This window comes from Achroia grisella, unplaced genomic scaffold (genome assembly GCF_030625045.1).
Source record: "Achroia grisella isolate CSIRO2021 unplaced genomic scaffold, CSIRO_AGI_Agris_v1 utg460, whole genome shotgun sequence".
NCBI classification, from domain to species: Eukaryota; Metazoa; Arthropoda; class Insecta; order Lepidoptera; family Pyralidae; genus Achroia; species Achroia grisella.
In genome coordinates this window covers 1,578,058-1,603,561 of record NW_026712870.1, presented here as the reverse complement: position 1 = coordinate 1,603,561, position 25,504 = coordinate 1,578,058, and the positions used below count along the sequence as shown (strand labels likewise).

Below are 25,504 nucleotides of genomic sequence, written 5' to 3'. Positions count from 1 at the left end.
GTACTTATTTAAATTTGCGTAATTGCAGAAGACAGTGAAACTTACTATTTCTTAAGACCTTTGTAACACTTCACAAGTAAAAATTTTATAATTTTAATTTTATTTATTTTAATTTTTGTTTTGGTCTGAGTATGAGTCTGAGTCTGAGTCTGAATCTACATCACGTTTTGAAAATTTTATAAATTTAAAGAATTTTTTAGTGTATCATTAAGGTTCCTTAAGGGTCGGCAACGCGCACGTAACACCCCTGGTGTTTCGTGCATAGACTACGGTAACCATTTACCATCACATAGGTCATATCCTTGTTTGCAACCGTAGTAGTATAAAAAAAACATGTACATCTGTGCGAAGCCTGGTAGTATATGTATACTAGCTACAATGAATATGTAATGTTGTTGCAGAGTGGGCAAGCTGAATCTGGTGGACTTGGCGGGGAGCGAGCGGCAGCGCAAAACTGGTGCCTCCGCGGACCGTCTGCGAGAGGCGTCACGGATCAACCAGGCTCTCTCCTCGCTAGGGAACGTCATCTCCGCACTCGCTGAGAACAGCCCACATGTACCCTACAGGTATATTGTGTACTAGCTGTAGCCGCGACTTCGTCCGCGTGGAATTTTACTTTATTTTTCTAACCTAAAAGAATTGTTTTAAAAGTAGACTAAGTTACTCAATTTTTCATGACCTATCTGGCAAAAAAAGTCCCGTCAAAATCGGTCCAGCCATTTCAGAGATTAGCCGGAAAAAATATACAGACAGACACAAATGGTAAAAAAATTATTTTGTTGTATATATCATATTTATATTTATATGCATGAAGCAAAAAATAGTTATTTCAATATTACAAACAGACACTCCAGTTTAGATTTATATGTATAGATTAAGTTGCCTGAAACAAGTGTTCGCAAATTGAACAGACCAGTCCCCACAAGCAGCACCCGTTCACGAGTATGACGGACAACTCGACTACTTCACAATTAAGTGGAATATTTCTAAGTGTGGCGTGATGTTCAGGGACTCGAAGCTGACTCGCATCCTGCAGGACTCGCTGGGCGGCAACAGTAAGACCATCATGATCGCCAACATCGGCCCGGCGTCGTACAACTACGACGAGACCATCACTACCCTCAGATATGCACACCGCGCCAAAGGTACACTTACCAAACTTTTTTTTAAAATAATAATTGTATGCTGCACCAGCCTCCGTTAACAGTTTACACGGGTATCAGTGGAGGATGATAGGAGAAGCATAAAGTCAGGTCAGAGAGCCCATCGTGGTAAATTCACCACAAATTTATGACGATAGTTTTCAGAAGGAATCATGTGGCACCTGACAGTGCACCACGGTGCTTTACAATGGTCCGGATATGGATGTGGACTGACATTATCCTGATCATGGAAAGTACCGTGATTTCTAAATGATCTTAATACCAATCATCCTGTATACGATATTATTAGCTGAAGATTGCTACACTCAGTATTTTCAAAGATTCTATTGACAGCTATTGGTTTTTAATGGCTCATAACGGTGCAACAGCCAGCGCTAGCGGTTTACGTTTTTTTATATTCTCTATTATCTGTTCACCCGTATTAAAAAGCGAGGACGACACGTCGATATAACTGTATCTATAATTAAAAAAACGGTGTATGTGAGCAGGGTTAGGTCAGTTAGCTTTTTATGACAAAATCAGGAATTAGCCACTATTATTTCCAGGAGGAAAATAGGTGTGTATATATAATACACACTACAATAAATCACTAGTCATCATTACTAGTAATTCCCTTCTCCAGTGGCGTAGCTACCTAGGGGCTAGGCAGGGCAGTGCCCCGAGGCCCTCAAGCTCAGGGGCTCGAACCCTTATCTCGATCGAATTGAACTTTTGAAAATTTCTCCCATTTTTATAATAAATATGACAGGCTGCAACCCGATTTTAATCATGGAAATTCAGTTGAGAGAAAATCGAAAGTTATACCTTCGGAATTCCCCTAAATTCTTTCTGTGGGTTGGCAGTGTTGTAAATTTGGAAATGGATAGCGTGCGTTTTCACAAAACTGTAATGTAGGGCCCCACTACTGAGCAGTGGGGCCCCATTTTTTGATTTGCCCCAGAGCTCTTGGTTACCTAACTACGCCACTACCCTTCCCGCACACCTTTTTGGAAATTGTTATTATTTTTGTGGAGTCTTTGTCTGATAGGAATATGACGGTGCCTCAGTAACATAAAATCGTGATGTGTGTTACAGCGATAAAGAACAAGCCGGTCCGCAACGAGGACCCGAAGGACGCGAAGCTGCGCGAGTACCAGGCGGAGATCGAGCGGCTGCGGGCGCTCATCCAGCAGCGGCGCGAGACCGAGCCGCGCGTGCGCAAGGCCCCGCGCCCGCGGCCCCGCCCGCGCCCCGCCGACGCCCCCCACGGTCAGTAGCCCCCCGCCCCCCGCCCCCCTACACCAGGCGGAGAGCGAGCGGCTGCGGGCGCTCATCCAGCAGCGGCGCGAGACCGAGCCGCGCGTGCGCAAGGCCCCGCGCCCGCGGCCCCGCCCGCGCCCCGCCGACGCCCCCCACGGTCAGTAGCCCCCCGCCCCCCGCCCCCCTACACCAGGCGGAGAGCGAGCGGCTGCGGGCGCTCATCCAGCAGCGGACCCCCCACTTTCCCTCCCGGACGCGCCATTAGTAGCCCCCTCTCACTACTGAACACCAGGCGAAGATCGAGCACGTCTATCATTTTCTACACCATCCGCCTTTGACTGACCTTGACTGACAAGTTGACGGTCCCTTCAATCAAAATATCATTAGACAGTCTCGGTGGTCCAGCGATTTAACACACCAAGCGGTGTATTGTATGTAAACCGCTGGACTCGACTTCAGAATGGACCGATACTGCAGATGGTTGCGGGGTTCGATTCCTCGCACGGCAACCTTAGTTGGTATGATGATGAAAGATGATGAAGAAAATACAGACTTTATTAGTATTTAAACATAAGTTACCTACCACTTGATACAATCTTGATGTGAAAATTAATGACAATCTTAAGTCATATTCCTCTGAATAATATATGACTAACAAATATATTTTTTTTCGATTCAATTCAATCAAACATTTGTTTCGTTATCAAATATCTCATAGTATTATAACGGACAATAATTAACATATTTACAGAAGAAGAAGAAGAAACAGTCAGCATCGAAAACGAACACATAATAGCAGAATCCACAATAGAGCAAGAGAAATGCAAGACGGAAGAGTTGGAGACACAAATCAAATCGTTAGAAGAACGGCTAGTGCAGGGCGGCGGGGGAAAGGATCTTATCAATAACCTGAACGAGAGCCAAATCATCCTGGAACAGAGGAACATGGAGATAGCGGAGAGGAAGAAGCGGGAGGTGGAAATGCAGCAGAAGATAGACCTCGAGGAGGAGACTACGGCGATTGTGACGAACACGTTCACCACTTTGCAGCAAGAGGTCGACCACAAAACACAAAGGTATGTACCTACTGTAAAGGTAAACTGGTAAAGGTATCTTACCTTAGCAGCAATATGTACCACATGTACACTTACCGTTTATTTTTTTATGAAAGACTAGCTGTTCCCGCGACTTCGTCCGCGTAAAATTTAACTTTATTTCCCTAAAGTAAAACAAATTTTCTAAAATAAAAGTAGCCTAAGTTACTCCTTATTACATCAGCTACCTGCCAATAAAAGTCCCATAAGAATCGGTCCAGCCATTTCAGAGATTAGCCAGACAAACAAGCAGACACAGACAAAAATGATGAAAAATTTTATTTTGGTGTATGTACCGTATTTATATTTATATGTATAGATAATGGAATGTTGCACTCGCCTGCGCTAATGGCGAGGCAACAGTGGAGAATGATAAGATGAGCATGAGGTCAGGTCAGTTAGCACATCGTGACAAATTCACCAAGAATTTATCATGATGGTTTCCAGATGGAACCGCGTGGAGTCGATTTGACATGGTACATTGAGATCATCGATCCCATTACTAATAAGTCCCTTTACCACACTTATTTAAGCACTATCAATTTGTTGGATGAAGATTCGTTGATTGAAGATCAAGATTGTCTGTTTGGTTGAAGAGTGTTGATTGTTGGATTGAGTAAATTTTAGATTGATTGCAAATTAAATTAGTAATTGGAATTAGTTATGGTCTGTAATGATTTGTACTGGTTTTGAGGGTGTTTCTTCTTTATCTTTTTGAAAATATCGTATAAGGAAATGATTTGGAAACATACGATTATAATAGTATAATGGTATGCCATTCACACAATTCACACAATGCCATCAATTCTAAGCAGAGTTTGTGTTCTAGGTACTAAATAAGTGATAGAAATATTTGGATGTATTTTTGTTTTGTAAATTCATGCCTACATATGTAGGAAACAGCCAGACCCATAAACAAAATAATATTCACCGTAACAAACATTTGTACCGTGCGAGGAATCGTACCTGCTACCATCTGAAGTAGGACGGATGATGATGATAATGAATTTATCCAAGATCATCGAACATTATAGCTAAGTCAGAAGCTCACAGCCGACGTTTCTTAGTGTCTTTGGGCATTGGTGTATACTCATTTTGAATTTACGTGTATATTAGAAGTGGGTTCAGATGGTACCTGTCTGGTTGCATAGATTTAGACCTATCGAGTTCGAAGTCCTAAAGTAGAGTATCGAAAAGTTACGCAGTCCAATCTGTCGGTATCTGAGAGGCGTCCACGCGGTGCAGGTTAAAAAAGTGCCTGTCGAAGTACGCGAGCCTGCGCGAGGAGATGGTGGAGCAGCGCGAGGCGCACGACGGCGAGCGGCGCGAGCACGAGGCGCTGCAGGCCGCGCTCATCGGGGAGCTGCGCCGCCGCCTGCTGCTCGCCGACAGCTTCGTGCCCGAGGCCGGCCGCGCCACCGTGCTGCGCCTGCGCTACGACGACGACGCCGAGCTCTGGCGCCCGCCCGACGCCGCCCCCGCGCCCCCGCCGCCCCCGCCGCCCCCGCCCCGCCCGCGCGCGCCCCCGCTCCGCCTGCAGCCGCTGCCCCTGCCGCCCACCACGCGCGCCTACCGCCGCCCCCCGCAGGTACAGTCTATCTAAATATATATAACTCGCAGGTGACCGACACGGTGGTCTATCACCGCACAGCCCGAACCACCGGACGGTCGAGCTGAAATTTGGCATGCAGGTAGATGTTATGACGTAGGCGTCCGCTAAGAAAGGATTTTGATTAATTCCACACCTAAGGGGATAAATTAACGCGAGCGAAGCCGCGGACAAAAGCTAATTATACATATAAACCTTTCTCTAGAATCACTATCTATTTAAAAAACCCGCTTCAAAGTCCGTTGCGTGGTTTTAAAGATATAAGCATACATAGGGACAGACAGCGACAGCGACTTTATTTCATACTATGTAATGATATTTCAAATTTCATCCCTAATATGAACTTATAACAAGTACCGCGACAGTATTAAGTATTTAGGATTCTCTTCATATTATGTTTGTTTCTTTTCTCTGAGTACATTTGCTATCAGTCCCAGCACTATGAGCGAATCTATTCTGTGATGCTGTCATGTAGAGTGACTTCCCATTGGAAACATACTCATCTGTTTGTTTAACTTCACTAATGTAATGTGTATATCTGTTTTTATTTTTGTTCTTATTATTACAGTGCCTTGTGTGTGTGTGTGTGTGTGTGCCTTTAACGTGAATAAATTTTTTATCTATCTATCTATCTGCATCCTAGAGCAACTGCCGATCTTGTAGCTCCAGGATATGATGGCGTTTTAGTTGTCTCACATGCTGATTAAAATATTATGTTAATAAACGTAGTATAATTATGTTAGTAAATTACAGTACATATCTTTATACTTTCAATTCTTATATCTATGTCCACGTCCAGATGTACTAGGTCCGCAACAGTGCAAAGATGTCCAGTGCCTCTGGAGTGGACGAGCTATAATGTTTATTAATATTAATAATAAAAGTATATCAGACTCCCGAGTCGCAGAGGGGCACATGCTCAAGGCCAAGGATTAGCCAAGAAGTCGAGCATCTTAAAACAGTTCAAACAATGCCATCTAGTGGCATAGTAAGCAGAATTTGTATTATAAATAGTAAATGACTGGCTGAAATACTTAAACCACTTTTTGTACATACAGATAATCTCATAAAAATAAAATATATATAAAGAATTCACAATCCGAATTCCTAAAGATCTGAATTACTGGAGAAAAATTCTGGATGGAAGTGGTAGATCTTCTCGGTGAGTTACCCAATTGCAAGTCGATGGGCGGTCAGTCAGTAGCCATTACTCATTTCGGTGGTCGGTGGGATGCAACTATAAAAACTTGAAAAGATCACGATGAAGATTCTTGTTACAATTATAGTTGTTCTTCCCAAAAAATAAGTGATACTGAAACGTTTTTCTCTTTAATAATATCAACGTCTGTTCTCGTTTGCAGGTACCGGAGGCACCGGTGAAGAAGGAGCCCGAGATGGAGCCGGCGCCGCGCAAGCCCACCGCGCGTCCCCGGCCCCCCACCGCGCACCACCGCCTCGGCACCGCCGGCGGACGGTAGGCGCCGACCGTCCGACACTCGCAGCCACTCTCAGCCACTCTCCGCCACTCTCCGCCACTCTGCGCCACTCTGCGCCACCGTCCGCCCAGCGCGGTGTACTCTCCGCTGTTCAATTATTCAAACTAGGAAGTGTAGGGCATGATACTTTCATTCCCATTTATTTTATTTTATTTATTTAAATGAATTTTTAATGACATATTGTAATGCAAAGGTACTAGGAGAGTAAAACCAAATAGGAGGTCAATTACAGTTGTAACCCCACACTTTCTCCCAGTGGTTCAAAGTTTGACTGAAAATCTTATATTCTAATTCTAAGGTGTTTGGAAATATTAATTTTATAAAAAAATATTTTAGCTCAAGTTTTCTATTGTACACGTAACTATTACAAACAAACAGTATCAACAATGAAATATCTTAATCAAATCACTTTTTGTTATATTGTAATGTACTAATGAAATGAAATAATAGAACAATGGAGGGTACACCGACTTCGCGACGCTCCAGTCATGTTGTACCTGCAGTCGGATACACAGGCGGCCGTGCGCCGGCGCAGCGTTGATCTCACTCGTGTTAGTGTCCAGTATAGGCGGATAATAGTCATAGATTATAATGTCTCGACCCTATCGGGCGCCATTGCGTCCACTCTGAACAAACAAGTATATTTCCACTTGTAAAGTAAGAAAATCAAATAAAATATTTTGTCAAATAATCATATATATACAAAAAATACACACATACAGACAGACTATATACGTATATAGTGTTACAAGTGGCAAAATACATTTTTGTACAACCCTCTTGTTTGTCATGGTTAAAATGGCCGCGGTGAATCTACATTTTTTTTACTGAAAGTCAATTTGGCCTATCCATGGACATAATAATCCTAGTACTTCGGAATTAATATAAAAATCACAAAAAAATCTGCTAACCCAGTATATTATGTCATAAACGTACTTATGTGTTTATGCTTTCAAGCATAGAGAATTTTGTGGTTTTGGAAACCCTTATGGACGTTTATCACCCGGAGTCCTTAGATTACGATGGGCGTACCTATCGATACAGCTTGTCGATCGTTTTGATTGTTTTTATTTTATTTACCGTTGTTGTTGTTTCTTTTTTTTAATTTAATTTTGTGCTTCGGTCGGTTCGTTTGTGTCGAAGCATGTGATATTAGGTAGTTTGTTATATTCCATATTGTAATTCATGTGAAATTTTAAAGTATTTTCAATGTAAGTATTTATAATATTTTTATGAGTCGCTAAGTAGACCGACTCGTTATATTGTTGTTCAAATGCGTTACCAAAGATAACAGTCCATTCCATGAACGAGTCCGGTCCCGACGTGTTAATGTTTATCACGATCAAGTTCCTTTATTTGTAAATTTGTTTGTGATTTTATCTTACCTATATTAATATTTATTTCAAGATACGTTTTCTAGTCAATGGCTCTTGTATACAAATATTGTAAATATATTTTAGGGATTTATAAAGTATAGATGTAATATAGGTAGGTTGCTAACGTTCGCACAATACTTTTTAAATACGTGGTGAATAAATCAATTATTTAACAATATAGTAGTCATAAACCAAATATTAATATTATTTTATTATGCCGGAATCATGTGAAATGAAATCTCCTGTAATTAAGTTTATTTGCTTCGCAAATTGTTTATATACGTGATGTATTAGATAATTATAGTAGAAACTATAATTTGCTTTCGTTTACGTATGTATGAAATTGGGAACGATGTCGATAGGAGGCAATCATGTGATATGTCAGTGGAGACCGCTAGTCAGCCGTGCCGCATACACGCTTATACTCACAAATAAAATATATAAATTTTTTTTGGTTGTTTTATTTGTCTATTTTCTACCAAATTAACCTTGCATGATTTTTTAAAGAATGTAGTTATTCATTTTCTATTGCAATACTATTTTATCCTAGGTACATTAAAACAAGTAATATCATTTTATTTATTGTGAATAGTATAAAAAATGTTAGATTTATTTTGCCTATACCTATATAATAAAAAATATTCTAGTGGTACTACTAGTAGTAATTAGATACAAACAAATAAATACATTTATTTAGAGGAAAACAAAGTAGGTACCTATCTTTATTTATTTATATAATTACTTGCATGTGCCTATTGCAATAGTGTGTATCTAAGGCATTTTAAATCCTACTACCTCCACATATTGCAGTATGTTCACACAGAAGTATAGTTTACAAGAAAATGCTTGATTTTAAACCAATTACACAATAAATTCATTTTCATAGGATGTATTTGACTGAAAAGAGAGCTACTTTTTAGTTGCCCTGTCCCACTCTTACAAATGCCAGTGTATTGCCATAGCAGTCCATCAGTTTGTGCAAAAAATATATTCAACTATAACGTTTAATGGAACTATAGTTTATTATTTATATAAAGAAATAAAAATATTCTTTAATGAAATAAATTGTATATGGGTCATATTTTTGATTCTACCACTCATTCGTAACGCAGTCTCAACTCGAGAAGATTGAATAAGAAATTTGCATGGTAGTTCTTTTTAATAAATGTTGTTCAGAATAACACTTTCAAAATCTGTGAATACAAACTGCCAAAAAACAAAGTTGACATGTGTAAATAAATAGTTACTTGAGTAACAAATAAATTAGTCATAGCTATCAGACCAGGTCGGTCGCTACAAGTAGTACATATTATCTATAAATGTAAATAATTTTTAATTTATAATTACCACCCAGAAAAGCTGTATGTAATTTATTCTCTTGTCTGGTTTTTAGACGATGAAATATATAGCATAGTGATGGACGTATATCGATGTTGAATGATTCATATATTTATTGTTGTTAACCGTTAAAATTAACTATGAACATCATCATGATCTGTCTTTTTATATATATTTTTAATGAACATGTGATGCAAAGTAAGACTGACTTATTTATTCATTAATAAGTAACTAAAGCTTTTGAAGCACATTTATTAAACGTTAAAAATATAATAAAATCAAAAGACTGCTAATATATCGCTTTTGACAGGACATTAATTAGGGACCAAGAGTAAAACTTTAACGGTTTTTATACTTTGATGATAAGTAATACCTAATTAAAAACGTATATATCATGTGAATCATCATTCTATGTATAAAGTCGAGTAGAACTTAAATGATGGTTTATTCTCTTGCCGATTTCCTTATGGGGTTGATAAAAAGAAACGTGATCTAAAAAATGGTATGATTGGTTTATTGAAAATAGCTATATTTAACAAGCTAAGAAATTTACTTTCTGTATTTTAAATTCTATCTTGTCTCGGTCGTCATTATGTGGACGGTTCGAATTAGGACGAATTTTTTTTATAATAAAAACGAATAGTACCCATATATATATAATAGTACCTTTTTTTTTATTAAAACTAAAATTTCTACATTTTATATTAAAAAAATGATAAAGACAAAAGTAATACTCAAGTAATATTTTATATAAATAATATTATAAGAAGTTATGAATTAAAAATTTAAACCATCACGTAGATGAAGTCGCGGGGAAAGCTTTTTTTATAATATGAAAAAAACACTTCATCGACTATCGACAAAGTAAGCTTTAATTAAACGCGTCACTAGTCTCCAACAAATTTAACCGTCGTTACGATTTAAAATCTTTTCGCCCTTTGTTTCGGTCGCAAAATGTGATTTTTAATATTAATATTGAAATTAATAACGCTAATGATGGAAAAATTGAAAGACTATCAAGTGTTAGACGTATTTTGCGGTGGTACGTTCTACAAAGTGAGACACAAGGTCACCAGTAACATTTTTGCATGGAAGGCGTACAATTGCTCCGCGTACTCGGACAAACAAATACAAAACATATTTGTAGAAGTGAAAACACTAAGTAAAGTGACATCGGAGAGTTTACTACGATACTACCACACCATTTTTCACGGGCCTTCCAAAACTTTGTACTTCGTCCTTGAATACATCTCTTGGCAAAGTGTACAAGAATTACTGCAGCTTTGTGAGTCCACCGACAAATATATCGCCGAGGGATTCATCTGGCAGCTATTGTTCGAGCTCGGCCGAATCTGTAAACAAATCGAGGAGTTGCAATTTACAGTGTTACAGAAATGCATCACGACTGGATCGATCTTTGTGAGCGACAGTGGAGAACTTCGGGTGAATTGCTTCGGTTTGGATACTGGGGTGAGGGGAGACGTGATGCGGCAGGTGGGAAACGTGTTGCACGCGGTTTGTTACCGTCCCGGCTCTCGCCAACACCCAATCAAGGAGTTTCATTACAGTGATGACCTTAGGGATGTGATCAGCTTCCTCACAGACGACAGGAATGTAAACTTGCGACCTGATGTCGTTCTTTACCACCCAACAGTGCTAGCAAACATAGAAACACTATCTGCACCCATCCCATTAAGTGAAATACTTGTATCTACTGATTATACATGTACTTTGTCTGATGCTAACAAATGTGACTCACAGAAGGCAGTAGACTTGTGTAGACCTGTGGAGCCACTCCCTAGAAAACATCTGAGGAATGTAGACAGCCCTATTTACTGTAATATCAAACCTAGAAGGAAGCTAGATGTAGTACATGAGGCAACAAACTCGGATTGTGGCTCTTTGTCTCCTACATTGAAAGCCTTAGCACTGGAGTTGCCTGGCTTTGTGCCTCGCAGTCGAAGACCATACAGCAATGCTCTAGATAAGTACAACGGTCCACAACAAGTCTCAGAAGACACTTTAAGCCAACAATGGATATCTCGGCTAGTTGCACTGAGGCATAGAGAGGAATCACTCAACAAAAGGGAGAGAGATCTGATCGCTAAGGAAATTGTGAACAGTCCTACCACCAAGATTGTACCTATTGATGATCCCGGCCTTGTCTGTGATAGAGAGAGTAACGGTATAACACTGCCGCCTGTGTTGACACAGGTTTCTGTTGAGAAGAATCAGTGGACGTCACGACGCCATCGGCGGTCGAGTTCGACTCGGTCCCGCCCTCGCAGGAAGAGCTACGCGTACGAGGACCTGGACAGCTCGCTGTCGGCGGACCCCGGCGACGGTAGCATGATCATAACAGCCACAAAATTCACTAAAGAGAACATGCCTCGCCGCAACATATTCCCCGATGTGTCCACCAAGAAAGTGCATTTTACATCTGCCAATCCTTTTACTGAAAGTGATGAGAGTGTGACTTTGACCTTTTACGACTTGGAGAACATAGACAGTGAAGGTTACCAGGTACCGAGGCAACAGGAGGACAAGAAAGACATCACAAAGTTCAAGTACTTAGATCCTGAGAAGTTGATCACTGAGAAGAGATCTGCTGTGAACTGGGCGCACTCATCACCTTCCAAGCAGCCTAAAGTGACAAAGAACATATTCAGTGATATCACCAATATGAGTCAGACTAGTATTAAAAAGACTCCATCTAAGTCGAGTCTTATATCTAAGGGTTCCAATACATCGAGGTGCTCCATGTTCTCAACACACAGCCAGTGGAGCATGGACTCGACTTGCAGCAAGGTGAGTGAAAATATTGCAGACAGAACTCGCTCCAGCATGCGGCAGTTCCTCACGCAGACACCAACTGTCCCTCCAGAGGTGAAAAAAACTAAAAGAAAATCTCTGCTTCCTTTTAAAACGCCATTTAAATTTAAAACTTCTACAAAAGTGTAATACTTATTCTTCATTGTTGAATGAATTGTGTTATTTAGGATCTTGAAATAGTTAATAAAATATCAGTGATCAATTTGTAAACTATTCCCACAGATTAATAATTCAAACATTAAATACTTAAGACAAAATAATAATGAATCGAGGATAATTTACTCAGCTTTTTCATAGAACTTATGTTTTTAAACTTGTATAAGGTATGTTTAAGCTTTGGTTGGCACCCTGAGATTCAATTGTATATTATAGTATTCATCTCATCATACTATACATCATAGAGATGCTATTTTTTTTATTATATGTGAACTATTTTGGTTGTGGTTACCCTTTTAGTTAGTACATAATGTTTAGTGTAAGTTCTCAGTGTATTCTTTTAGCATTCTAGATCTGAAACCAGATTATTATTGTAATGATTTGTATATACATGATACGGACACCTACCCACCCTAACCCTAGTATAGTGAAATTATATATTTTTATTTGAAATTCTGTATGCTGTTGTGAACAAATTTTTAATAAAGCCTCACAAAATGCATCTTTTAGTGTTCCATGCTGAATATACAGTAGGTTCAAAGTGTTTGCAGTGAATATATTAATATTTAAGAAAATATTTAGGTCAGAAGTATGATAATCAAGAACTTATTTTTTATCCCATATACTTCTTGTACTTAGGCAGTAGGAGTAAGTAGTCAGTTGTGGGGGGTTTCATTAGTTTAACTACCCCCTCTGACCTCAAGCACCCCTATATAGAGATTGGTTTGGGTATGAAATGTGCTTGAAATAAATTGGTTAGTAGTTTTTAATTTTAATTGCTCATACAACAGCATACTTGTAGTATAGATATGTCATATGCATATACAAATATGTGTATAAAATGAAATTAATGATTCAATACATTATTATACATTTCAATTAATGAAATTATTATTGCATTTGTAATTAGATATATTTTTCTCATATTGCTACTTATGTTAGTGAATATTCTAGTTATAAATTTTTATATATTACATTTTTTAACGGCAAATGTAATCTAAATGTATTATATCAACAGTTTGCAGGCACTGTGCAAGTTTGCAAATGCCTTTATATTAACTATTGTGATCATTTTTAGTCTTTTTTTGTCTTCCATTTTATATTATAAAATAATAATATGAAATACAAATCAAAATGAGGGCCAGTAGTGTTGTTTCTTCTTGTCATTTAAAATATGCCTCACATAGGAAATTACAGATATAGAGATTATTTTATAAAGAAAATATTATATATCTTTTGAATTTAATTTAATGTTTAGACAAAATGTATCTATATAAATAATTAGGCTATAAGTATAAAAGAAAGAATGATTCAATTGTTGCCATGAATTTTAATAAAATATTATAAAATATAAGCTTTTATATCAAATTAAATATTAGTAATAATGGTAGTAATAGTTTAAGGTAGTTATAATAATTAAATATACAGAATCTTAGTATGTGTTTTATTTTATAATACCACATAAAAATATATCACATTTTCAACTTATTAATATTGTATTTTTAACACTTTTTCTTCTTCAGTGCTTTGTCGGCGCCCTCCACGAATTTCTTAGGTAATCCATATTTTTCAATTAATAATTTCGCCACATAGTAGGTCTGCAAGGAAATTGAACAAAGTTTATTTGAATATACATAAAATATAGACTTTTAACACAAGTTTCTTGCTCATTCTTCTTGTGATGAATGTGCGTTCCGAATGAGCGGTAGAATAAAAAATATGACTATTCAAAAGTGCTTGTAATATGCTGAGCGGAGACCTAGTGGGTACTCTAATTATTAATATAAAATGTAAATTAAATTTTAAAAATTATTTTCAGTATATCAAATAAACAATTTTCTTTCTTGTACTGAGTTTATTTCAATAATATTTCTATTTCTATATATTTCACCATTCTCCTTTCATTATTATATACTTTCAAACCAAATTCATTGCTACTTTTTTTTATCTTAAAGAATGTATGATTTTAGTTTATACGGCTTAATAAGGCATACATTATGCAATCTTTATCACATGCACATTTGGGGTCTGGTTGTCAGGCACAGGTACAAGGTGCAATTTTCATAGTAATTTTGGTCTATTATTGTACTGTTGTATCTTTACATTTTTAGTTTTATTGTGTGAATAAAAACCAATTCAAAATATTAAATACACAACCAAGTGGTTGAGTAACTAAATAAAGTAGTTCAGTGGTGCTAATCAGACAGACAGTTTCTACAAGCAGCAGTCGTTCACGAGTATGACTGATGAGCCATTACTGCGCCCGAACATATTTTATGAATGAGCCAATGAGGTATGGCTAACCTGATCTCCCTGTAGCATTAACTGGTCGAACTTGGAGCCAGGCGACCTGGTGACCCCGCACGAGGCCGCCACTCCATGTTGGCACTCTTGGCTCAGTGATTGCAGGTTGAATCCAAAGGACTCGAGGTTTGATACCAGGGTAACCTATACAATAATGTTTGATAAGTAATTTGTTATATTAATTCATTTTGACAACCATAATGATTAAATTATGGTTGTCAAAAATTCATCGAAAAAAAAATTTATATAAAGCATTTATATTTGATGAGTACAAGAATTATTACATGCGATATAATATTTCATAGCTATTATTTCAAACTAGCTGTTCCCGCGCCTTCGTCCGCGTGGAATTTAACTTTATTTTTCTAAAATAAAAGTAGCCTAAGTTACTCCTTATTACATCAGCTACCTGCTAAAAAAAGTCCCGTCAAAGTCAGTCCAGCCATTTCAGAGATTAGCCAACTAGGAACTAACAGACAGACAAAAATTGTAAAAAATGTTATTTTGGTGTATGTATCGTATTTATGTAGTAAAAAACTTATTTCAATATTACAAACAGACACTCCAATTTTATTTATATGTATAGATTAGCATTATAAATGTATGTCTAAGTCAAATTGGAATTTATTTTAAAGTTTACAGTTAGTTTAACTTTATAATATTGTAAAGGACGAGTTTTACATGGCATATATATAAATCTGAAATCATTATTCTTTTTATAAATATTTATAAATCAAAAATAATTTACTTATGTCAAATTAAGTCACGTCTAGATTTGTATTAACATTTTTTCAATACCATCCAGTTTATGGGACATGATTATTATTTAATTGTAGTGTCTGCAAACCTTTTTGTTGCCGCTCCTGGTAGCAACTTGCATTTTAATTGGCTCCAGTTTGGATTTAATGAGCTTGACGCTGCCGTCTGCGAACCGCATCTCTGTACTCGACGTCATCTTGTTCTGTACGCCTGACATCAGCTCTTCCCACTTTATGTGATCCTGGTCATTACATACATAAAACAAATCTTGAAGTATGCACATTATTACATAGTATAAGATTAATTCGCTGTCGCTGTCTGTCCGTCCCTATGTATGCTTGAATCTTTAAAAGTACGCAACGGATTTTGAAGCGGTTTTTTTTTAATAGATAGTGATTCTAGAGGAAGGTTTATATGTACAATACATGTACACCCTGGCGAAGTCGGGGCGAGTGGCTAGTATCATATAAATGTATAGGCATTCACTGACCATACCCAGAAATAGAAACTATTTAAAAACAACTGTATCTTATCTTAATAGTAATATAAACGCGAAAGTTTGTGAGTATGGATGTTTGTTACTCTTTCACGCAAAATTTACTTAACGGATTTTAATGAAACTTTACAATAATATAGCTAATACATGAGAATAACACATATGGTATAATTTAAAACGCAACTTCGTCTGCGTTTCATTTCCTCACATTTTCCAATATTTTTCATTGCAGCTCCTATTGGTCGTAGCGTAATGTTATATAGCTTAAAGCCATCCTCGAGAAATGGACTATCCAAAACAAACATATTTTTTCAATTCGAACAAAAAGTTCCTGAGATTAGCACGTTCAAACAAACAAATAAACTCTTCAGCTTGTGTACTGAATTCCATAGCACATTGGTTTACGTACCAGTTCAGGTTTGCTGACAATCTTCGACAGCAGCGCGTCCAGCGTGACGGCGCCTTTCTGCTGCGAGGAGTTGAGGTTCCTCGACTTGACATACTCCGTGAGGGTGGAGCGGACCTCCGCTGGAGTCAATGGTGTGCCTTTTCTGAGGAGTAAAGTATGCTTGTGTTGGAAATTAAACCTCCTTGTTAATACGAAGGGCGGGTCCAGCTTTGGCGCCAGGAGGGGGTCACATAGTCGTGGTCAAGTCAAGAACTTAAAATTGAATTTTGATAATATTGAAGGTATGTAGTTACATAAAATCTGTATGGTGACAAAATATATAAATAAAATCATTATGTTCTATTAGTGGTCCACCTAAGTTCTGGAATCAGCTCAGGTGGGTCATGGGTCATGACGCACCATGACCCCCCTGGATCCGCCGTTGGTTAATACTTTTTTATAGCCATATACTTTTTAAATGTTCCTGTCAATGTTCTTCTTTTGTTTTTTGTTTCAATTCATCTTTTCACAATATACGGAAGCAAATTATTTTTATCCATAATTACCTAGTTTTATTACCATAATAACCAACTGAGAAATCTACTATACGGGGAGTATTATCGATTTATCAGTTGGTTATAAATGAACTTTGAAATATATATATAAATAAAAATGGAGTGTCTGTCTGTAATATTGAAATAACCGTTTTTACTACATGCATATGAATATAAATACGGTACATACATCAAAATAACATGTATGTCTGAAATCGCTGGACCGATTTTGATGGGACTTTTCTTAGCTGATGTAATAAGGAGTAACTTAGGCTACTTTTATTTTAGAAAAATAAAGTTAAATTTCACGCAGGCGAAGTCGCGGGAACAGCTAGTCATCTAATAAAAAAGAAACTGACTTGTGCGCGGGGAACAGTTCAGCGACGGCGGCCGTCACGCAGAACATCTCTCGCACGAGCGGCGGCTGGGCCGGCGCGTGTGTGGGTGTGGTCCGCGTGGAGGTCGCCCGGACGGCCGCGTGTGCGGCTACTAGCGGATGCGCCGCGTTGAGTGCCACCACCGCGTCCACGCCCTTCTCTATCTCGCGCACCTCCAGCAGACCTTGCTGTAATGCATCATCAACATATTGTATTTTACGATGTACAGTAACTACTAAACATTGTCTGTCTAATTATAAAAAGACTAGGTGTCCCGGCAAACGTTGTTTTGCCTTATAAATTAATAACGCTATAAAAAAATAGGGGTTGGTGATAGAAGGGTGAAAATTTAGGATTGTATGTATTTTTGTATGTTGTATCATAAAATAAACTAAAAATTTTGTCTAAAAAATAAAAAAAACATTTAGGGGTGGACTACCCCTAACATTTAGGGGGATTAAAAATAGATGTTGGCCGATTCTCAGACCTACTCAATACGCTCACAAAATTTCATGAGAATCGGTCAAGCTGTTTCGGAGGAGTATGGGAACGAAAACTGTGACACGAGAATTTTATATATAAGATATAGATATATTGACGGCCTTGGTGGTTTAGTGGTTTAGTGCAACGCTTTACTTCCGATAGTCGCGGGTTCGATTCCTCACACGGTACAAACATTTGCTTGCCTGATGATTCACCGAGGTCGCCTATACATATGTATGCATCGAACCTGCTGCATGCTTTCTAAGAATTTCCCCATCTTCTTGTAGCTGGATTTCTTCACCTCCAGAGTTCGGTCTGATGGACACAGGGACATCAGGTGATTTCTGTAATCGACAAACACCTTCATATGTAATTAGAATTATAAATACCGTTTGTACCGTGCGAAGAATAGAACCCGCGACCATCTGAAGTAAAGCGGTCTGCTAAACCAGTATACCACCATGGCTGTCTAGCCTTTTGTAGATTTCGAAATGTGACACCACGACACTTATGATTACTCAATTCTCGTTAAAACTGGGATGGTTAGACGAGATTGAGTATATACTCAATCTCGTCAACCCATCAGATTGTCCTCGACGAGGTTCCCCTTAGGAAGCAGCCCATCGTGACAAATTTACCAGGACTTTATAATGATGGGCTGACCTCATGCTAATTATATCATCCCCTACCGGTGACCCACTAGCGTAAACCGTTAGCGCAGGCGGGTGAACCATCCCATTATCATCTATAAAAAAAATCACATATGGTCGTCTCATCTCCCCAGTGTGATGTATAAAATAATAATAATAATAATAACTCTGGTCCTAAGTTAAGCAGAGTTAGTGTTATTGGTATAACAAGTGATATTAATACATAGATATTTTTTTTATAAATAAATAGATACTTAATATCAGTACATAGAAAATATAAAATGTTTATACTATGCGGAAGGAATCGAACCCGCGACCATCGAAGAAAAGCTGTGTGCTAAACCGCTAGATCACCGCGGCCGTCCTGGCGTCTAATAGATAAATTTATGGTAATTAATGGAGCTTACTTGTATAGTAAATTGGTTTTGAGCGGTAGCTCTATGCGCTTGCTCTCTAGTTTGATGAAAGTCAGGAGGCACCACTGTAGCAGCCCGTCCATATCTGCAGGTATACTAGGCTCCTCCACTTGGGGACACTCTGGAAATTATGATAAAACTCTTAAAATTAACTGATGCTTATCGCTACCTTCTAGCATCGCACTGCTTGCCATCATCAGGGAAATCTTATCTCTCCCTACACGCTGGAACCTAAGTGGTCTCGGACAGTGTCGTTTCAGAGGAGCTTCCTCCTAGAGATTTGCTAACTCGTAATAAACATAACTCGAGTTTAATCGAGTTTAAATTCAGGTAACTCGAGTTAAATCGAGTTGAAATTCAAGGAACTCGAGTTGACTCAAGTTACCTGGAATAAACAGTTCTTATTTTGTTTTTTTTTTTATTTTTTGAACAAATCTAATGTTTTTCGCGGCAGCTAGCCTTGAAAGCTTCACCGAACCATAGGGGGCGAGTAGAAATGGCATACGCATAATCATTTTAATGACAGTTCTTGGGAAATTACAGCATGGGGTTACTCAAGGTTATATTAAGGTTTCTTAAAAGTCGGCAATTTAACGGTCGCACGTTACTCCCCTGGTGATTCAGGCGTCCATAGGTTTATATAATAATTAAACGAAAAAACATACCTGTTATAATACTATCCTCATTTTCAATTACTTCAGTATTATCTACGGTTTCAGTGTGTGGTATTTCTGGTATTAATTTTGGCTCATTTGGTACCGGCGCGGGCGCTTCCGTTTGGTCCATCTGTTTTGTTAAGCTTGGCCATTCTTCTTTTACATTTAGTTGTATATTTAACTGTGGAAAAAGCAATACAGTTACGATGATTGCTGTCCCCAAGTATCGTTTAGAAAAAGTCAATAGGTCTTTTATGGGAATGGGTATAAAAAAACACAATAAGATACAAAGGATATATTGGAATTACCCTTAAATAAATTCAAAACATCTGTTAAATAATATTTACTGAGCAAAGCCTATTACTCGCTAAACGATTACTTGAATGACGATCGTGCATGGCAATAGTTGGTCATGAACGGGATTTTCATTTAATGTTAGACATAGACACCTATATAAATACATATACATTGTAAATAAACTGGCTTTTAAAAAAATAGTAATTCAATTGAGTTTCTTGTCAGTTCTTCTCAATTGGATCTATATACCGAACTGGACGGTAGGGAAAAAAGAATATAATGTAAAAACTTGACGTGCATAAGCGGCTAAAATGTCCTACATGAATAAATGATTTTTGAATTTGATAATGGAATTGTAAAACAATTCTTGTGCTAAAATTGTATGATACAGGTATTAGAAAGTGGATTAGTGCCCACGGAAGTATGAGAGGCAGAGTCAAAATCTAATATATTTAATAGAATTAGGTATTATTTTGTGGAAGACTATTTCACTACTCGATGATTTATATTATTTTGTTCAATTCCGCTGGCTAAAATTAGTTACAATATTTCGACATAGATGGCGCTCTAGTGTTAAGTGATTGAAGCGCATTTACTTTTTTTTATTCCTGATTGTTGTAATGGTAGTCTTTAATACAGATACGTCAAATCTATACCGGTGTTTTAATTAATAACAAATTAGGAAGTTAAACAAACACGCTACAATTAGCACGTGTGAGACCACAAATATTCAGTGCGGAAACTTGACTATCCGTTAGTACCTTCTCTAATATAATAATAATAATCTCAGGACAATTCATAAAGCGCCATCTAGTCCCAAGTTAAGTTAGCTAAAGCTTGTGTTATGGGTACTAGATAACTGATACATAGATATATATTTTTTTCTCTAAAGGTGATCAAATTCCAATTGTTATTGAATCTATCCATATTGCGTCGTGTTTTGCTTCTGAACGAGGCATCTTCTGGCATTGAATAGTTCGGATCAATTCGCAGTTTGGTCGCCGAAGAGTTAATATAAATTCATTAAGAAAATAAAATAAATCGGTTAAATAGCAAAATCGAAAAATCATTTTAACATTTATTCACGTAGGATATTTGAGCCGTTTATACAGATGAACTGGAAAAAAACCTAATTGATTGTTTTTTAAAGTCAGTTTATTTACATTGTATAGTTATATCTATAGGTAAATATCTATAGATAGTAGGTTAGTGTATATCTATAGGTGTCTATATCTAACATTAAATGAATATCCCGTGCATAAACTATTGTTATGCACATTTTTTTTCCGTACTACTCTAATGCTGTTGGCCGCAGCTGGCCTTTACAGCTTCACGAGTGAGCGAGTGCAGATGGCACTCCAAACTAAGGGAAGGTCTTATGGAGCGGCTGAAGATCAACTTCCACCTGACGGATAGAACTTTAGTCTGAGGGCGCCGCTAGGGGTTCGAACCTCGGCTCAGGCCGTCGTAATTCGACCCCCGTTTGAATTGGACGGGGGATCGATGGAAGGGGTTATATTTATCATTTAGTGAGCAATAGGCTTTGCTCAATAAATCTGATTTAATTTCATTCATTCATAATTTAAGAGCTACGCTCTTGTCGGTGGAGCTCTTGCCACTTTCCGCGATCTTCCATCATGCTCTTTAATTCTTGATACGACACGACTCCCATTTTGTCCTCAATTTGTTTGATGTAGCTATTCTTTGGTCTTCCCCTCCCCCTCTTTCCTTGTATTTTCCCCTCAATAATAATTTTCATGAAATCATCGTGCCGTATCAAGTGTCCTAACATTTTTCCTCGTCTGATTTAATAAATGTTTTAAATTTATTTAATGTAATTCCAGTATATCCTCGTGAGCTCATCATTATGTTTATCATTCTAGTTACACAAATAAAAAAGGAACTAACTTGACTAATATCTGTAGCGAGGCTGTCAGGGGTAGTGTTACCATAGGTTGGAGGTCCAAGCTTCGGTCGCTCAACTTTGTCAAACTTTGTTTCTTTGCATAAAAGGTCTCCATACACTTGTATAGATTCTAAACATGTACCCCTGAAAATTATAACAAGGTTGTTAATTATAGCTTTACTAAAATGAATAAATTTATGGTAAATAAAAGCTTTACCTCTGTCAACGAAGTTGAAAAAACAGCTGGCGCCTACTGACATTGATATAGCCGTTATTCTGGTCTGCTTATGACCACAGCTAGTGCAACCTAGCCGAAACGTGTCGAGAGGTAAATACTTTTATTTACATAAATATACATAACGCGTATTAAACACTGGTGTTTTAAGTAGTCATGCTCACTAAAATGTCCAAACTTGTGGCGGCGTGGTAGGCCGGGTCATTGGGCTCCCTAAAATATGGTCGAGCGCAGTGATGGCTGGCTCAATCGTTATAGTCGTGAACGAGCGCTGCTTGTAGGGACTTGTCTTGTGTCACTACGACTGATTTAATCTTATTATATATTTATATTTGACCCTGATAAATTAGTGCTGGTTGGTAGTTTGTATTCACACGTTTCGACTTGTAAATGTAAACTTACAAGGATTTTTTGTAAGAGCAACACACAAGATTCTTGCTCATTCTTTTTGTGATCGAGCGTTAGATACTGGTCTGCTCTAATCAAATCACTATGACTGATTTCCTTTTATTAATCGTTTAACCAGTTGTTGTGTATTCAATATTTTTTCTATTTGATTATTTAATTGAATTAGTGCTAATCTGTAGTTTGTATTCACACACTTAGACTTAAATTGTAAAGTAAGAATAAAATTATTTAAAAGAGCAACACACAAGTTTTTGCTCGTTCTTCTTGTGATGAGACAGCTTTCCGAATGAGTAGTAGATTAAAAAAAATGTGATGACTAATCAAAAGTGCTTCAATGTAAGTATATTTGAATAAATGATTTTCTATTCTATTCTACACGAAAGTTAAAAAAAATTAATAAACGTAAATTAAATTTCTTACTTATTTTTAATTATTAGAGATAGTTTGATTACGGCGTATGGAGGCATAACTCCTTAAATATACATGCAGTGAACCAGGCTATCATATGTATTTTGTGATGTCTGAAGTATTTCTATAGGCTACCATTACCACTGTTTATTTACTTGTTGTTGGTTGAGTCATTGAACTTGTGTGAATTATAAGCACGTGATATAAAAAATTGCATTTTTCTAATTACATATACAAAAGTAAACTCGCAAACCAACATCATTACATAGTATAAAATAAAGTCGCTGTCGCTGTCTCTCCGTCCCTATGTATGCTCTTTTAAAACTACGCAACGGATTTTGAAGCGGTTTTTTTAATAGATAGAGTGATTCAAGAGGAAGGTTTATATATATAATACATGTACACCCGTACGAAGGGCAGGGCGATTAGCTAATTAACAATAATACTAAAAAATATAAATGTTTACGTTCTGCTAGAATTAAACATGTGACAGACAGTGCAGTTTCAGAGGAGATTCCACCATAATACACTTAGATTATGAAATTTAAATTGCTTGCAGAATTTCTCTCGTCAGAGTACAGCATAGGGTTTTGAAGGAGGGTATATAAATGTTTGTTAAGGGTCGGCAACGCGCACATGACTCTGGTGTTTGAGGCGTTCATAAGCTATGGTAACTGTTTACCATCCGATGGGCCGTATGCATGTTTGCCACCGTCCTAATATAAAAAAAAAACAGGTGGTATGTTAACAAATACACCGATTAATTGTCAGATGAAGTAATATCAACTCACGCAGCTCTGAGCAGCATATCACCACTGGAGAGCATGGAGCGGCCCACAATAGCAGCAGCGCTATTGTCCAAGGTGCATGCTGCTAATAATGAGCCACGGGCAAATCTTGGAAAGCCCACACCACCCGGTGGCAGTGTCACCCCGGGCAGGTATAATGGAGCACCACCCAGCACCTGAAACAGTCACAGTAGAGCATTTTTTTTGTAGAATAGCGAACAAGCTGACGGCTCGACTTATGTACCACATCATTCATCATTCACTGAACCCATGTTCCCAGTTTCACTGCTATATCTCACCTACCAATAGAAACACAATCCGTCATACTCGTGAACGGGTGCTGCTTGTGGGGACTGATCTGTTCAAGTTGCGAACACTGATAAATTTTTTTGTTCTTTGTGATAGCTGGTGGTCACTCTATTCTCCAAATTTGAATTTTAATGACTGTGTATTATTATAAATATGATCCACTCTTATTTGAAACAAATACGAGCTGAGTTTCTTCTTTTCAGTGTCATCTCGATACCATTCCGAACTGACGGTAGATTTGATATATCATAAGAGTCTGTAATAGACCTACATGAATACAGATATTTTGAATTTGAATTTGAATTTCTTGAAATAACTTAACTTTTTTGCTAAATAAATTTATATTATTACTTATTATAAATTTACCTTCTGATACAATTTTTTTATATACCGAGTCCCATGATAAATTAACATTCTTCTATGTTATTGGTATTTAAATTGCATGGAAAAAGGACTTACTTTTCAACAGTCATTTAAAAATAGATTGAACTATTTGCATATCATTGTTTACCACTTAATAAATTGAAATGTGATAGGTTATCTATAAGAGAATATTATACATTTGTTAAACACCTTCTTATATAGTGTTTGTTGCATTAATAGCATGCAACAAAGAATTCTATTATTATTGGAGTATAGACAGTCTATATCCATTGGAGTGAAATTACCTTAGCCAGCACTGGCGTGTGAATTGTGATGGTTGGAATCAGATCAGGGATCTTCCACAGGGCGCACACAGTTGGCACTAATTGTTCTTCAGTTTCAATCATGATAGGTAGACCGTCCACCACATATACACCCACTGTTTCACCAGAATGCAGCACCAACTTCATACAACTGCTAGTAGACTTCACTGGCACCAGGTCTTTAACTTTTTCTTCAGTAACCCCCGGAAAATAATGTAGTATTCGTTGAGCGAGGTGTTTCCTGAAAATTACGAACAGGTGTAATAAAATTAGTCTTTGTTTGTGAACTCATAAAGAGGTTAAAGAGAAATGCGTGTACTTTTCTGTATTCTTCAGTGTATTATTTGATTTTAATTTATAAGGTTTAGCAAACATCGTAGATAATTTTCTAATACAACTTCCAGTCGAATATTCTTAGAAAAAAGCTTTTTACATGCTTTCATAAATCGATGTAGAAGTATAATAAAATTTAAATACAGAAAATTGGCAGATTTTTATTTACAGTATTTTTACCACCTGACATTGACAATGACATTGACAACGACAACAGATAAGACAGCTCTCGACAGAAGAACAGATTACAAAATGCAAAACAGTATCTATCCACAAATTTTTATCCCCTTGAAGGCTGCGGATGAACGATGTATCGAAATTTAGTCATTTTGACAATGCATGTCTGAATGACAAAATTTTAAATTAAAAAATTATGGCTATATACAGTTACTATCAGATCGTCTTGTCTTGCATTCAATGCATAATTTTGAAAACCTTTACTTAACAGAGACTTTTAGTTTAAATGTTCTGTTATGGTCAGACTGCCTATTTAGTCTGCGTACAGAAGACAGATTGATAATAAGAAAGAGTCCAGTAGTACCTAAGGTAAAGAATAGATTTATTTACATAAAGTATACCTACCTACTCCTGCAGAAACGTATCTTGCAACTTGATAATTGTAACCATTTTTTTCATTATGAATCTTTTGCTAGGTAGATACGGAAATCTCTTTGCCTCTACTTTTTTTTTAAATGGACGGTAATAATGCATTGCATTCGCCTGCGCTACTGGTATACGAAGGCGGGGT

At 37.3% G+C, this 25,504-nt stretch overlaps 3 protein-coding genes across 3 annotated transcripts in view; 2 read left to right on the top strand and 1 right to left on the bottom strand.

The window, feature by feature from the left end:
- Positions 1 to 6,896, top strand: part of LOC131845194 (kinesin-like protein Klp68D) — a 65,973-nt gene extending 59,077 nt beyond the window's left edge. The window contains exons 6-12 of the mRNA XM_059194235.1: positions 402 to 566; positions 1,009 to 1,145; positions 2,238 to 2,376; positions 2,514 to 2,563; positions 3,160 to 3,478; positions 4,742 to 5,084; positions 6,467 to 6,896. Coding sequence (XP_059050218.1) covers positions 402 to 566; positions 1,009 to 1,145; positions 2,238 to 2,376; positions 2,514 to 2,563; positions 3,160 to 3,478; positions 4,742 to 5,084; positions 6,467 to 6,583 — 1,270 coding nt within the window. The 3' untranslated portion in view covers positions 6,584 to 6,896. The remainder of the gene's footprint in view (positions 1 to 401; positions 567 to 1,008; positions 1,146 to 2,237; positions 2,377 to 2,513; positions 2,564 to 3,159; positions 3,479 to 4,741; positions 5,085 to 6,466) is intronic.
- A 3,315-nt stretch (positions 6,897 to 10,211) lies between these two features.
- LOC131845197 (uncharacterized) lies at positions 10,212 to 12,883 on the top strand. The gene has a single exon (XM_059194238.1). The coding sequence runs from the start codon at positions 10,309 to 10,311 to the stop codon at positions 12,274 to 12,276; it is 1,968 nt and encodes a 655-aa protein (XP_059050221.1). The 5' UTR covers positions 10,212 to 10,308; the 3' UTR covers positions 12,277 to 12,883.
- Positions 12,884 to 13,713: 830 nt separating this feature from the next.
- LOC131845196 (eukaryotic translation initiation factor 2D) lies at positions 13,714 to 24,901 on the bottom strand. Its single transcript, XM_059194237.1, has 12 exons — positions 24,743 to 24,901; positions 24,406 to 24,664; positions 23,432 to 23,604; positions 21,592 to 21,733; positions 19,396 to 19,567; positions 18,722 to 18,851; positions 17,912 to 18,008; positions 17,164 to 17,369; positions 16,272 to 16,413; positions 15,455 to 15,607; positions 14,608 to 14,751; positions 13,714 to 13,901 (listed from the first exon to the last, which is right to left on the bottom strand). The coding sequence occupies exons 1-12, from the start codon at positions 24,796 to 24,798 to the stop codon at positions 13,806 to 13,808; spliced, it is 1,770 nt and encodes a 589-aa protein (XP_059050220.1). The 5' UTR covers positions 24,799 to 24,901; the 3' UTR covers positions 13,714 to 13,805.
- Positions 24,902 to 25,504: the final 603 nt, after the last annotated feature.

Coding starts and splice junctions, on each gene's coding strand:
- LOC131845197 (XM_059194238.1), top strand. CDS start 10,309: ATGATGGAAAAATTGAAAGACTATCAAGTGTTAGACGTATTTTGCGGT.
- LOC131845196 (XM_059194237.1), bottom strand. CDS start 24,798: ATGTTTGCTAAACCTTATAAATTAAAATCAAATAATACACTGAAGAAT. Junction 24,665..24,742: donor ACACTGAAGAATACAGAAAA/GTACACGCATTT, acceptor CGTAATTTTCAG/GAAACACCTCGCTCAACGAA. Junction 16,414..17,163: donor GAACTGTTCCCCGCGCACAA/GTCAGTTTCTTT, acceptor TTTACTCCTCAG/AAAAGGCACACCATTGACTC.